This window comes from Nannobrachium achirus (genome assembly GCF_963921795.1).
Source record: "Nannobrachium achirus genome assembly, chromosome: 21".
Taxonomy (NCBI): domain Eukaryota; kingdom Metazoa; phylum Chordata; class Actinopteri; order Myctophiformes; family Myctophidae; genus Nannobrachium; species Nannobrachium achirus.
The window spans coordinates 16,289,833-16,305,977 of NC_137828.1; the positions used below are offsets into that span (position 1 = coordinate 16,289,833).

General features: G+C 48.4%; 1 protein-coding gene across 1 annotated transcript in view; it reads right to left on the reverse strand.

Moving 5' to 3' along the window:
• stk17a (serine/threonine kinase 17a) overlaps positions 1-16,145 on the reverse strand; it is a gene marked incomplete at both ends in the record, with an annotated part of 81,737 nt that extends 65,592 nt beyond the window's left edge. The window contains one exon of the mRNA XM_080751650.1: positions 15,904-16,145. Coding sequence (XP_080607776.1) covers positions 15,904-16,145 — 242 coding nt within the window. The remainder of the gene's footprint in view (positions 1-15,903) is intronic.

A 16,145-nucleotide genomic window follows, 5' to 3' on the forward strand; every position in this document is an offset into this window, starting at 1 on the left:
GAACTCGTTTCCTACAGAGGATAGCCCCGATGGTCAATTTTAACACACTGAAGACCATAGCTGGTGCAATAATCCAGCCCCTCTTTGACTACGGAGTCCACGTATGGTATCGTGACGCCCCACAAGCCCTGAAAACTAAACTCCAAACAGCCCAAAATAAACTAATTAGGGTCCTGCTTAGCCTTCCCTATCAGACTCACCTCACCGCTACTCACCAATTAAGAGTGGGGTGGCTCAGAGTAGATGACAGAGTACAGCAGCTTGCAATGGGCCTGGTGTACAAGATACACTACACCACTATGATACCCAAGTACCTGTCAAAATACTTTATAAACATTAAGGATGTCCATAATTACAACACCAGAGGCAGCGCCACAGATCACTTTCAACCCAGAGTCAAAACCAACAAAGGGTCAAACTCTTTTTTCTGCTATACCACCAAAATGTGGAAAGCCTTACCGAAGGCCATAAAGGAGTGTGGATCACTTGCATCCTTTAAAATTGCCCTGAAAAGCCACTTACAGGCAGCAGCCGTTCGCAACTGGTAATAATGAACCTAGCCCCAACCCTACCCTCCCCTGCCCCTTCTTTGTATATACTGTTTGTTTAAGAATTACTGTCTTTGTTTTGTTTTTCTTTACATATCTACTGCATAGTACTGTGTTCTATCTGTCTGTCATTCAATGTTATATGAGATACTTCAATGGTTTCCAGTGGAAATAAGCTTAGTCTTTTCATGGATCTCCTTTTAGTAGACCTTGTACCAGTGAACTGTACCGTCATGAAACTGTACCTTTTCCTATGCAAACTTCTAATAAAGTCTTCAATCAAAAAAATCAGACTCATAATGTGCCATAGTGACTTGACATTCAGTAATTGGGTAATCTGATCAAAATAAGAACATTGTAATGGTGTGCCGCCGGCAAGCCCAAGTCTTTGCCATGGACATATGTGTCCGTGTACGGTAGGGCATTCACGAATAGTGATTTTTATTATTCGAATTATTCGACCTCAAAGAATTCGAATAGTCGAATATTTGACAGGACTGGCCAAACTGACCAAACTGTCAAATATTAAGTAAGCAAGAGGCAAACATTGTGAAAATAGCCGATCTACATGCTCACAACGCCTCGCGCTGCGAGGCGTTGTGAGCATGTAGATCTGCTATTTTCACAATATGTAATACCTACAATTCCAAGTGCTTGTCAGGGTTCTTATGACTTCCTATCAAGCCAAGCTTTATAAACCATGAAGATTTCTTTTTTTTAAAGACAAAACAATAAAAAAATAAAAAATAAGCGACCTCGGTGAACAAAGTCGAATAGTGACTTTGATATTCGACTATATATATATTATATATATTTGGTGAATGCCCTCGTGTACGGACATATTGATGACCCCTGCTCTTGATTCTGAGATTCATTATTCCAGGTGGAATTGAAAAGAACAAACAAACACTGGCACTGAACAGAGGAAAAAAAAGCAGAGAGCTTTTTACAGCTCAAAAGCCCCATGAATGGACAAACGGTGCTGCGGATTTTCTGAAGAATTAAAGCACCTCAAACGGCCAGGAGTCAGCCAGAGTCTGAACCTGTTGGCGCTAGAACTCTTTAAGCCATTACACTGATTAATCGCCGAGGCCCGGAGTCTGCAGAGAGTCCCGTGCCTCAGTCGACTTGCTTCCAAACATATTTCAGAAGCAGTGTTGATGTTTGTTCTCCTGCAAGGCAGGCGGCTGACCCGAGCAGCGGGTCTGATCTCTCAATGCCAAATGTGCAACGTTTAAGGTCTTTGAAACTCATCTGCCACACAGATTTCTTTGAAATTCGAAATCCGCAAAAACGTTTTTCATGCCAAGGTGAGAGAGAGAGAGAGAGAGAGAGAGAGAGAGAGAGAGAGAGAGAGAGAGAGAGAGAAAGAGAGAGAGAGAGAGAGAGAGAGAGAGAGAGAGAGAGAGAGAGAGAGAGAGAGAGAGCAAGGGACCCAGTGGCAACAGTTGCAAAAATCGTAAAAAAAAAAGAAAATTGACCCTGGTCCGAAGATGAATAATTATGAAACTGTTAAAAGGTTAAAGCAATATATTCTGACAATATTGAGTGTTTGTTTAGTTCTCTCCAGCGCTTTAATAAACGAAAATACATGTTCAGGCACTCTAGGTCAGTGATACTCAAACTCCGGCCCGCGGGCCAAATATTTTTTTTTCTATCACTCAAAGATTTGGAGGACCCCTGGAGTAACTCTGAGGACCCCCTGGTCTAGGGCAGTGGTTCTCAACCTTTTCGGGCCACGACCCCCAAAATAATCATATTTTAACTGGGGACCCCCCCACCCTGACGAGCACCAAGAGTTGAGGCATTACATTTTGTATAACACGGTTCTATTGTGAAAATAGCATATCTACATGCTCACAGGCGTTGTGAGCATGTTTGTAGATCGGCTATTTTCACAATTTCATATTTGACAATTTGGCCAATGTTTAATTTGTCATTTTAGAGGTATTAAAAAGTCCTTAAATTGTCACTTTAGAAATGTGCATATACCCTCTATACACTTAAACATTATGTTGGTTTGTTTACTGTTGAGTGAGAAAACGATGTTGCACATTAAGTTAATCATCTGGGGAACCCCCCAAACTAATTGGGGGACCCCCCTGGGGGTCCCGACCCACAGGTTGAGAACCACTGGTCTAGGGCTCTACGGCCTAGCAGAACAAGGCCTGCGTTACCTTGCTGGGCTGGACTCAATACATTTTCCGCACAGCTTTATTCAATTTAAAGGGAAACGTCGAGTTCCACGTGAACCGAGAGGTGGTCTGAGGGCAGAAATTAAATTCCCTGTGTCCATCTGACAACAAGCTTAACCCATTTAGGGCCTACAATTATTGAATGCTTTAACCAGTGAAAAATAGCAGATATACAAGCTCACAGCGTGGCACCGAGTGCCGCGCTGCGAGCTTGTAGATCTGCTATTTTTGAAAAAGTCGTGAAAATGTGTGCAAATCTTTGAATATATGTATTTTCAAAGCGGACGTTTGTAACTCAAATTTTGTTTCTGGGGGGTCCCTGGAACTAAATATTTTGAGATGGGGGTCCGTGGCCAAATACACAACGTTTTGGGCGTCCTTCACATGAAAAGGTTTGAGAACCACTGACATAGTAGTCTCTCAAGAACAGACTAACTGAGCTCCAGTTGAAGTGAAAAGGACCTTTTCTTTGACGATGGCTAGCCAGATTGCTGACATAGAAACATGGGTTTTCCAAAAAATCTTAGAAGGATTCAAAAGACACTTATAGAATCGGGTCAAAATTCAAATTTTCACAATTTAAAAAAAAATAGCAGATCTACAAGCTCGCAGCGCTGGGAGCTTGTATATCTGCTATTTTTCAATAGTTAAAGCATAAAATAATGATACACAATAATGTGTACCCGTTCTGATAGCATCCTCCATACCCCCCCCCCCCCCCCCCCCCCCCACTCCAAAAATACCCCAGACACAGCCAGTATTACCTCAGGAATGCACAGCTAACTCGCTTTGCAGGAAAGTATGTAGCTTTGATGAGACGCTTGCATAAGACATTTCCACGTGTGCCTTCGTCCGCACTATGCACTATCCCAGGGGTCTTCAACAGCGGGTCCGGGACCCCTAGGGGGTCCTCAGAGTTACTACAGGGGGTCCTCCAAATCTATGTGTGGTAGAAACTTTTTTTCTCCTTTTTTATATTAACCACTTGAATCCTAGTGTCCAAACTTCTGAGAACTGAGCCAAAAATAGCAGATCTACAAGCTCACTTGTAGATCGGCTATTTAAAATGTCAAGGTCTCCACTTAACTCTGACAGTATACGGGTCCATTTGGTTTCATTTGTATGCTGTCAGAGTTACATACTTGTAAAGTTCAATTTTTACCTCCCAAAAGGAACCCAGAGAGTCTAGTTTTTGTCAAGTAACTTGAAAAATAACCATAAAAACCAAAGTGAAAAATAATTGTGATAAAATCGTTTATCGTGATACAGCTTGGGAAAATATCATGATATTGTATTTGTCCATATCGTCCACCCCTAGTTGGAAAAGGAGAGAATCATTCTGTCCTTGACAATAAGCAATCCAACTGTTTGATTGCTGTACTCACGCATGGAGCAAAAACAATGATAAAAATACTACTTTCTTTCTTTTTTTCCCCTTTTTTTTCAACTTTCGAATTTCCCTGGTGTGATGAAGTCGACTGAGTCGATTTGTCGACTTTTTGGTTAATGCCCTAATACAGGGGTCTACAACGTTTTCAGGCCAAGGACCCCTTAGTCGAGCGAGAGATGAAGCTGGGACCCCCACAACCCATTGATACCATATAGTTTAGTTTCATCGTTTGACAGCACAATCATCAGTGTATTTTGGGTTCATTTAAATTGTATTTAACCACTTAAACCACTTTAACCACATATTTAACCACTTGAACCGTCTATACATTTCACTCTGTACTTAGTCTGCTCTTTTTCCCCTCTACACCAAACCTCTTTGACAAAAATAGCCGATCTACAAGCTCACAACACCTCGCAGCGCGAGGCGCTGTGAGCTTGTAGATCTGCTTTTTTTTTAGCTAAAGTTCTCCGAATATGGAGGCTAGGGTTCAAGTGTTTAATATAGAAGAGGAGGGGGAAAAAAGCTTCTATCACACAAAGTTATGGAGGACCCCCTGTGGTAACTCTGAGGACCCCCTAGGGGTCCCGGACCCCCTGTTGAAGACCCCTGCCCTAATATGTATATATTTATAATTGATTAGTCTGATTAGACACACATTCCACTACACGCACATCACTCGTGCGTGATGATGTGGTCCCATGGAAAAGCCGTGCGTTGAAGAGCGGCCCTGAGGCAACAACTCCTCACCGGTTCAGAGTTCACTTCACGCTTTGCTTCAGATCAATGACTCATCATCAAGTTCATCCAACTCTCAACTAATGAACTGGATTTTCTGGACCAGTAAGCAGCAGCAGCAGGGACGTGCTGGGCCCCTGATTCAGCACGGGAAAAAGAGTTGGAGTTGAGTTATATTTTGTCGTTGTCGGGTGGAAACCTTATATGTCCAAAACCGTTTGTTTTGTATTTATCATTTTAAAAATGATTTAAACTAGTGAAAACAGCCGATCTACAAGCACACAACGCCGTTGTGTGCTTGTAGATCTGCTGTTTTCACTACTTTTGTGCAACAGCCTTGTATGATGAAGCAGGGCTTTGCTTTGTGAAAAAATGTATACATTTGAAACTTGGAGATACAAGGTTTCTGCCCGACAGTTACGATTTACTTTGTTGGCCGCACAGCCCCCAAAATGGAACGAAGGCCGACATTTTATTTTGATTTTTTTCCTAATGGCCGGCGTGGACCGGCCGGGAATGAACCGGCCGTTCGGGAGTTGTCCCACTTTCCCCAATGGCCAGCACGTCCCTGTGCAGCAGCAGCAGGTCTGGGTTCCAGTAATCAATGCAACGCCAACATCAATATCCACCAAAGTTACAACAACGTCTAATCTAAAGCCCTAGATTTGTTTATAACTTGGGGGCCGGGCGATACACAACTTCAAATCAAAATCACAATTATTTCTAACCTTTTGCCTCGATTGTGATTATTATTTTTTTCATTAGGGAAAATAGCAGATCTACTGTATTTGTAACTGTTTTTGAAAGTGTAAAGTTATTAAATGTCAGTCAATTCTTTGTATATCTATCTGCCTTGTGGTAAATGTAATGGTATTTGACTCAACTACATTTCAAAGCCAAACAGAAATGTGTTTTTTATTTATATTGTCTCTGTCGGGTGGAAACCTCATGTCCAAAACTGATACTATTCAGAATTCAAATTCAAAAATAGCAAAAGCAGCAGATCTACAAGCCCAAAACGCATTGCTTCCCGGCACTTTCCGAACTTATGGATCTGCTACTTTTGAGTGACACTGCAGTGTGATCAAGTAGGTAGGGCGTTAGTGAGTACCTGAGACGAATAACAGTATTAGTCCATATTTGATTTTTTTTTAATATATATATTTTTGGATTTACCAGACTGTAAACCACAAACTAGTCATTTTTAATCTGTTAATGTGTTAATGCAATCCCCCCTCATTCTGTTTAATTGTCTGTTTTAATGTTATCTGCTCCCTTTGTCTGCTGAATATTGCTTGTATGGACTTATACTGTTGTTCCACAAACTGTTGGAGATATACTGTTTTTCCACTTTCCATAAGTATTATGTCTTATAATTCCTAACATACTGTATTATGAGTTAAGTAAAAAAAAAAATCTAACTCAACAAAATGAGGGGGGAGTACATTAAGACTTTAAGAAATTCAAAACTTCTAGTTTGTGGTTTACAGTCAAAAAAATGTCTTTATCCAAAATTTTAAAATACGGACTTTAGACTGTTATTCGTCTCAGGTATTGACGAAAAAACACAAAAAGTTAAAATATGGAGATAAGAGGTTTCTGCCCGACAGCAGATAAGTTTCAGTGTTCAATGCCAAAAAAACACAATTAAATCGTTTAATCGAAATGATTTGCACACTTGAATGACAATGAATCGTCAAGTACAATGCCATGACGATAACGTGTCGGATGGATGGCTTCCCACTGGTTGAAAAAAAAAGCCTGGTTCTTCTAGGCTCATAGCCTGCAGGTCTGCTGGGCTAGAAAGTTAGAGTAGAGTAATTTACGCACAGCAGCTCAACTCAGCCTTTGATGTGGACCTGGCAGCTAATCTCACTCACAATGCCAGGTCATGCGACGCCAAAGCCACACGCACACGCACACAGACACGGACACGCACACGCATACACACATAGTTCAAATAGCTCCATAATAGGGGAGGGGTGGCTGCAATGACATTGATTCAGCCACACTAACACACACGAAGTCTCTTAACAGCTCAGATCAGAAACTTTAATCTATGTACAGTCCTTGAATCAACAAGGTGCCATTCAGAACGGTTTACTTATACAAAACAAAGTTGACGGGAGAGAACCACTTGAACACTACTTATACAAAACAAAGTTGACGGGAGAGAACCACTTGAACACTGGGAGCTGTTTAAAGTCACATTATTAGTCATGGTAAAGGCATTTTCAAATAATTAGAGTTGTTGCGATACCGACACCAGTATCGGAAAAGCTGGTATCGGTATCAGCGAGTTGGCCAGTCTATGCCAATCCGATACCACGTCATTTCTCACATGATGATATTTCATTTACAGTCATATTTTGGAATGCTTCAGTTATTATTTTTAACTAACTTGTGGTAGATGATGCACTTTAACAATCTTATTAATGGAATTTTGATTTATTCCTAGATCAGTATGTGGTTCTCAAACCTTTTAATTTCATGGACCCCCATAACTCTAAGAGTGTACATAAGGGTCCATTTGTTTCTGCTTTTACACTCTCAGAGTTACAGACCTATAGGGGTCCATTTGGAACCCACTTTGAAAACGACTGTCGTAGATTTGTTTAAATTACACACTGGTATATCGGTTCGGTACTCTGTATCGACCGATATGCAAGTTATGGAAATCGATATCGGGGGAAAAAAAAATATATATATATATATATATATATATATATATATATATATATCGTCACTGTCGGGCAGAAACCTCGTATCTCCAAGTAAAGCCCTGCTTCATCGTAGAAGGCCATCGCACAAGAGTAGTAAAAACAGCCGATCTACAAGCTCACAACGCCTCGCGGTGCGAGGCGTTGTGTGCTTGTAGATCAGCTGTTTTCACTGTATGGTACATTTTTAAAATGATGAATACAAAACGAACGGTTTTGGACATACAAGTTTTTCACCGACGATTTATATATATATATATATATATATATATATATATATATATATATATAATTCGAATTAAAAAGGGTTATTTGTCTTATTGCTTGTGTCAACGTCTCGCTCCAAAATCCTTGAATGCCCTCACCCTGTGTTAGAGGGCCTTTCCCATAATGGTTAACCATAGGGAACACAGGACAGGTACCGCAGGGCGCTGCCACAACAAACCATGGCATCAATGAATTATTCAGCAACCGAGTGTTTAACCTTTAACCACTTAAAGGGATATTCCACTTTCAAAACACTTTTGGTCATTGTATGGTCTAATCAGGCTTGTATGAACACCCTGAACAGTTTTTAATTTGCTTCATTCAGTATTTAGATATTTGATGTAAATGTTACCAGGCCCAACACGCCCAGGCCCTCTCCACATACACACTCATTGTAACTTCAAACTCCATTTTAACCATGATAGATTCATTAAAAACACACATTATTTTTTCTGGTGACTCATAATACCCTCCTAATATGTGAGCAGACCGTGTTTTTTCAATAACTTTTTTCATTTATTTTCAATAAAATATTATTGTATTTAATGTTTTCCATTTTCCCAAAGAATTATTAAAAATAAAAGAAAAAAGTTATTGAAAAAACACGGTCTGCTCACGTATTAGGAGGGTATTATGAGTCACCAGAAAAAATAATGTGTGTTTTTAATGAATCTATCATGGTTAAAATGGAGTTTGAAGTTACAATGGGTGTGTATGTGGAGAGGGCCTGGGCGTGTTGGAGCTGGTAACATTTACATCAAATATATTTAGATGTAGATATATCTAAATACTGAATGAAGCAAATTAAAAACTGTTCAGGGTGTTCATACAAGCCTGATTAGACCATACAATGACCAAAAGTTTTTTGAAAGTGGAATATCCCTTTAAGCCCTATATCGTTGCCGTCGGGCAGAAACCTCTTATCTCTTTTTTTTTTTTTACTTTTTGGGTTTTACAAAAGTATCATAAATAGCAGATCTGCAAGCTCAAAACGTGGCATGAAGCAACACGTTCCTTGAGCTTGTAGATCTGCTATTTTTTATGCTTTTGAATCTGAATCCGGAACAGTGTCAGTTTTGGACATGATGAGGTTTCCACACAACAGACAATATGCTTCATCGTATGAGGAATAGTGAAGACAGCAGCACTCACAACACATTGTGGCTTTTTTTTTTCTTTTTCCAAAATGTTAGTTCGCGCAAAATGAAGAGATGCCTAAATTAGGGACACCAGGGATAATGTGGTTAGATTGCCCAAGACAAATATGGCCAAAGTTTGACTGGCGTCTTGGACTGGTATAGGCGTCACATGAAAATCTAATTATGTGGACCTTGGGATCAACCTTGAGATCAACACGGGAACGGCATCAGCCATCTAGCCTATAATGTCCATTGACTCAAAATTTGGGCTTGGTTTCGGCCTATTCACATCCCCATTGACTTCCATTATGCTAGTAAGACGCCTCAGGGTGGGTTGCGCCAAATTCTTGGCCATGCATCTGGCCAGTGATGTATATCGGACCAGTTGCACCAGACCCCTGCATGATAGTCAACAATGTGATGTCAGAACATGCCCATATATGGGCATTCTCAGATACTGTATGTGCTTAATATTGATGACATCGGGACAGAGATCTCCATATGGGCATAAAACAGACAAGTACGTAATTAATGTGCAAGTGTGACTCGTGATGACATCAGCGATCTCCATATATGGGCATAAAAGGGACATCAAGCCAGAGCGTGATGTCAGAGCGGCAAACCCATTCTGTTAAGAGTGGTTCCCCTGACATCACAGTGACACCAGACCAGAGCATGATGTCAGAGCGACAAACCCATAGAACCACAGACAAACCCATAGAACCACAGACAAACCCATAGAACCAGACAAACCCATAGAACCACAGTGTCAGGCGTGACAGACAGAGATACACAAGCTGTGGCCGTTTTCATAGTAAACTTGCGACCTATACGGTAGCAAAAATGAAAGTCGAGTATTTAAAAAAAAAGTGTAGTGCAGGCTATAACTATTGTAACAATCCCAAGAACCGGAGGCAGAGACGTGTCCCACAGTTTAGTGTCACGTTTATTAAAGGCTTCGTTCAGCATGAATAATAACATATAACCTCGCAGAGTGTGGCACAGACTGTATCCCATATCATAACAACACCCTGGAATGACGCTACTTCCCCCCAAGTTCCGGGAAAAGCCACAACAACAACACGTGACATCCGGCCACTCTTAAAGGGGCCGCTACACTACCCCCCCCTTACAAAAAGTCCTCGTCCCCGAGGACCGCTCCGGAGGTAAAGAAAATAACACAGCCTAAGGCAACATGGCAACAAGTGCAGTGCAACCCAACACAAACCCCACATCCCAACAACATTTCAAGTTCACAATCACATCTTTTTTTTTTTTTTTTTTTTTTTTTTCACATGCTCTTTTTTTCCTTTTTTTCCACTGTCCAGTCCACATCAGTCCAGTGCCCCAAAGGACACCGCATAGTCACGTAGGTGGGCCGGAGGCCTTGTCCGCCTCCTCGGCCGAGACCTATTAGGGAGTGGGGGCATGGGAGCAGGGGGCAGAGGGACAGACCCCGGGGAGAGGGCATCCGGGGCAAGGGACAAGGGGAGCGGGGTGGGGCAAACGGGCGTGGGGGCCTCCTGCGGGAGGCCGTGAGGGGGCAGAGGAGCTGGGGAAGGGGGAGAGGTTGCCTGAGAGTTCGTGTCGGAGGAAGGAGAGCCCCCCCTGTAAGGGGCCAGTCTGTCTCTGTGGAGGGCCACCCTCCTTCCCCGAGGAGGCATCTGCACGCGGTACACAACCTCTCCCAGTCTCTCCAGCACCTTGCAGGGCCCCACCCACTTACTGTCAAGCTTGGGGCTGCGTCCCTTCTTCCGTATCGGGTTGTAGACCCAGACCAACTCGTCTGGCTTGAAGTCCCGTCCCCGAGACTTCACGTCGTAGTACCGCTTCTGCTTCACGCCGGCCTCCTGCAGCTGTTCCCTGGCGAAGCGGTGCGCTGAATCCAGGCGGTCCTGCAGCTTCCTGGCGTACTCCGGCCCTGCAGGGACAGCCGGGGCGTCAGGTGGGCGTCCGAAGGCCAGCTCAGCCGGGGTGCGCAGCTCCCTTCCCAGCATGAGGAGAGCGGGTGTGCACTCCGTGGACTCCTGCACCGCGGAGCGGCACGCCATGAGCACCAGGGGCAGGTGTTTGTCCCAGTCCCTCTGGTGCCGGGAGGTGACGATGGCCAGCTGGTCTCCCATGTTCCGGTGGAATCTCTCAACCAAACCGTCGCTCTGAGGGTGCAGCGGGGTGGTGCGTGTCTTGTGTATGCCCAGGCGCTCGCACATGGCAGCGAACACCCGGGATTCAAAATTAGTCCCCCGATCACTGTGAATGGATTCCATCGCCCCGAGCCGACTTATCATGCCCTCTACCAGGGCATCAGCGACCGTTTCAGCCTCCTGGTTTGGGATGGCATACGCCTCCGGCCACTTTGTGAAGTAATCCATGGCGGAGAGGACGTAGCGGTTGCCCCCGTCAGAGAGAGGGTACGGCCCCGTAATGTCTATCCCCACTCTCTCCATAGGGGACCCCACCGGGAACTGCTGGAGTGGCGCTTGCGAGCGCCCGGTGGGGCCTTTGCGAGCAACACAGGGGTCACAGCGACGGCAGAAGTCCACAACGTCCCTCTTCTGCCGCCCCCAGTAGAAGCTCTGACGAAGGCGGCGGAGAGTTTTGTTGACCCCAAAGTGTCCAGACCCACCCGCCCCGTGCATGGCTTCCAGCACTGTCTCTTGCAGACCCTTTGGGACCACCACCTGCCACTGCTCCTCCCCGGTGGCTGCTGTCTTGAACGCCCGCTGCAGCACACCTTGGGACAGCCGCAGCGATTCAAACATAGTCCATAGTCCTTGAGTCGCCTTGGAAAAGGGCGCCACCTCCTCCCAAGGCGGACGCTGCTGGGCCTCGACCCACTGCAAGGCAGGCTGCAGGTCCGGATCTTTTTCTTGCTCGGCTCTCCATTCTGCATCCGACACCGCTTGCAGCTCCCTGCAGACGACCTCCCCGACTCTGACGGCTGCACACTCCTCCTCGTCCATGTGCCGCTCCAGCTCCCGTGCCTCTCTCCGCTCGCAGTAGCGGCACCCTTCTGCTGCACAGGGCCGACGTGAGAGAGCGTCTGCGTTGGCGTGGCGAGCCCCAGGGCGGTGCACTATCTTGAAGTCGAACTCTTGCAGCTTCTCCAACCACCTGGCAACCTGCCCCTCCGGCTCCCGGAAAGTCATTAACCACTGGAGGGCTGAGTGGTCAGTTCTTACAGTGAAGGGGTGGCCGCACAGGTAGTACTTGAAGTGCCTGACAGAGAGCACCACTGCCAGGAGCTCCCGGCGGGTGACGCAGTAGTTCCGCTCGCTTTTCTTGAGCTTCTGGCTGAAGTACGCAACCACTCTCTCACCCTCTGGCCACGACTGCGACAGGACACCCCCCACCCCCACACTGCTAGCGTCAGTGTCCAGTACAAAAGGCAGTGTGGGGTCAGGTGGGGCGAGAACCGGGGCCTCGCACAGGGCTCGCTTCAGCCTGAGGAATGCCTCCTGGCACGCCTCGGACCACACATAGTCTCTGTCTTTCTCCAGCAGCCTGTACAGGGGCGATGCGATCGTGGCAAACCCCCGCACATGCCGTCTGTAGTACGAGGCCAACCCGATGAAGCTTTTCAACTGGCTCTGGTCGCGGGGGGTGGGCCACTGCTCCACCGCCCGCACCTTCTCGTCCATGGGGCCGATGCCCGCTGCCCCCAACTGGTGCCCCAGGAATGTCACCTCCCTCCGCATAAAGCGGCATTTCTCTGGGTGCAGCATCAGGCCCGCTTCCTTAATTTTCCCCAGAACCCTCCTCAGGGACCCCAGGGCCGCCTCGAAGGAGCGCCCGTGCACCAGAATGTCGTCCAGGTACACCAGGCACTCCTGGCGGGGTATACCAGCCAGCACTTTGTCCATAAGGCGGGAGAAGGTGGCAGGGGCGTTGCAAAGTCCGAAGCTGAGCACCTTAAACTGCCACAGGCCGCGTCCGGTGCAGAAGGCTGACTTGGGGCGGGATTCAGGGGAGAGGGGGACTTGGTAGTAACCGCTTTTGAGGTCCAACGTGGTGAACCACGAGGACCCCGTCACTAGATCCAAGGACTCGTCGATACGGGGGAGGGGGTAAGAGTCCTTAGTGGTCAAGTCATTCAGCCGCCTGTAATCCACACAGAACCGCCAGTCTCCATTCTTTTTCGGGACCATGACCACCGGTGCCGCCCAGGGGCTGTCGGAAGGCTCGATAAAGTCTGACTGCAGCAGGTCGTCCACGGCCTGGTCGCATGCCTCCTGACGAGCGAGAGGGAGGCGGCGCGGCTGACACTTGACGGGCCGCTCAAGTCCAGTGTCAATCACGTGCTGCGCCATGTGAGTTCTCCCCACCTCACTCTCGCTCGCTGTAAAGCTGTCCTGGAACTCCGACAGCAGCTGTCTCAGCTCCTCCTGTTGCCGCTCCTCCAGGTCTCCATACTCCTCCCTCCACACCCCTCCCCCCAGGGACAGCTCACCTCCACCACCCCCCCCTCTTATCCGCAGAGAGGGGGCCGGAGTGACAGGGGAAAACACAGGGGCTAGAGGGGACAGCTGTTGGCAGGGGGCGTCGGGAAACATCATAGTCTCCATCACAGGGGGAGGGGGGGCAGGGTAGGGGGGGTAACTTGGCCACATGAAGGGAAGGCTCAACGGGGCAGCGAACCGTGGGGCAAAAGCACAGGGGTCGGGGCAGGGGAAAACAGGAACAGTGAACGGCACCTCCAGTGCCTGGACAGACCGGGCAGGGGGCAGCAGGCCAGCAGCTAGAGGGCCCATGGCAACGGTAGGACCCCCTGGGAAGCTAAGAGTGCCCCTCCCCATATCCAACAGGCACCCCGTGTCCTGGAGAAAGTCCAGTCCCAGGATGCAGTAGTCTTGAACATCTGCCACCCACACTAGATGACGAACGCGTCTGCCGCCCACACACAGCCACAGCAGCCCCTTCCCCAACATGGGAGCCAGCTGCCCTGTGGCCGTGCGGAGCTGCACCGCTGTAGGCTGCAAGGGTGTCCCGCTGGGCAGAACATCCGGTCTCACCAGCGTCACCGACGACCCGGTGTCCACCAGGCCCGCAGTAGGCACCCCCTGGACGGAGACAGCGACGTGGCAGGAACCCGCTCCACTGGAACTCCCACGGATCCACCCCACCACGACAGGTGGAGTACCGCTGTCGTCTCCTCCATCGCTGCACTGCTGGGCTCCCTCCGCTGGCGGATGAGGCTGCGAAGGCGGCGGCCTGCTGTCGTCTTCTTCTGGGGGGAATGGAGCATCCTCCCCCTGGCTGTGCTGTTGTGCTCCCCCCGCTGGACGGCACGCCCGGACTGGCGTCGTTGGGGAAGCAGTGGGAATCGGGGCCCGCATATCCCCGTCTATGCGGACCCCGAGGCGTTTCCCTGCCCCTGGCGAGCGGCAGGGCAGTTCCTCCTGATGTGGCCGGGCTGGCCACACCCCCAGCAGACCTGCGGACCTGGACGTGGTCCGCTTGGCCTCTGTAGAGTCACCGCCCGCAGCAGCTCAGTCATCTCCGTCGCCCACGCTGGCGCCTCCTCCCTGGCAGGGCACCCCGACGCTGACCTCACCGCATGGGGGCTCACCTCCTGTCCACCGCTGGCGGCCGCGCTCTGCAGACTCTCCCTCTCGATGGCTGCCTCCAACGCCTCCTGCAGTGACTTCGGGTGCTGAAGTTGCACCTGCATGCGCAGGTCAGGTGGAGAGATGGCCCCAACAAACAGGTCGGTAGCCAACTCGCTCCGCGCGCCGGCGGACAGGTGGCCGTAAGCCCGCCGCACCTGGCTCTCAATGTCATTAGCCAGCCCCCGGAGTGACTCACCAGGCTTCCTGCATTTCCCTCTCAGTTCATTTTTCACCAGTGCTGGCTGGGACCATGTTCCAAAGCGCCTCTTCAGCGCCCCCACCAGGGCGTCGTAGCACCGCCGCTGATCAGCATCCAAAAGCAGGAGGCAAGACAGGGCATCTCCCTCCAAACACAGAGCCAACTGAAGAGCTTTGTCACTCATTGTCCATCTTCTAGCATCTGCTAACAGTTCGAATTGAGCATGGAAAGCCTCCCAATCAGAGTTACCAGTGTACTTGGGTGTCTTCACAGAGCCAGCCGACGGCGGTGCATGGGCGTCGTCATGGTAACCGCCCGACGCTGTAAAAATGGCGGGACCCGGCGGCCGCACATCGCCGTTCCCGCGGAGCGGCGACCCGCGAAAACGAGAGGGGAAGCCAGGGTAGTTGGCCACCCGCCCTGGAGTCAACTCGAGCCGCGGCACGTTCACTTCTTCCGACATACCGTATCGCGCACTGTCCCGCTGTTCTTCTTTTATCTTCATCTCATCCATACTGCTCGCCTAGCTAGCTAACACACTGAAGCTAACTAGCTACCACACAACGGCACGTCTCCTCACCGACAAAGTCTTTGTTTGTTTTTCTTCTGACACCAGTGTAACAATCCCAAGAACCGGAGGCAGAGACGTGTCCCACAGTTTAGTGTCACGTTTATTAAAGGCTTCGTTCAGCATGAATAATAACATATAACCTCGCAGAGTGTGGCACAGACTGTATCCCATATCATAACAACACCCTGGAATGACGCTACTTCCCCCCAAGTTCCGGGAAAAGCCACAACAACAACACGTGACATCCGGCCACTCTTAAAGGGGCCGCTACACTATTTTGTAGACAGGTCCTTCTGAAGCATACTGGTAGTGTGTGTACACATTGCATGCTCCAAGCAGGAGGTTTTGCCATCATTCATTTGTGTTAAAATACACACACGCACGCGCACGCGCACACGCACCATACACACACACACACACACACACACACACACACACACACACCAAAACAAAACTTTCAAAGACCAAAAAACCTCCATGGAAGAACTTTTTCCCCCCTCCACTCCACTCCACTCCACTCCACGTACCTTCCCAGTTCTCTGCCGGGGAGGATGCTGTAGTGGTCGGTGAACGGCTCGTTCAGGATGGGGGTCTTGATGTCCAACAGCAAGCCTCCTCCACCTCCACCTCCTGCCGCCGCTGCTGCAGCCCCTCCAGTGCGGCTCTGCCTCAGCTCTGCAGCCGGGCCGTAGTGACACCTCGGCGGGGTTCTGGTGCTGCTGCTGGTGGTCGCCTCGGCGGCCCGGAGCTGGGGACACTCGGGGATCAT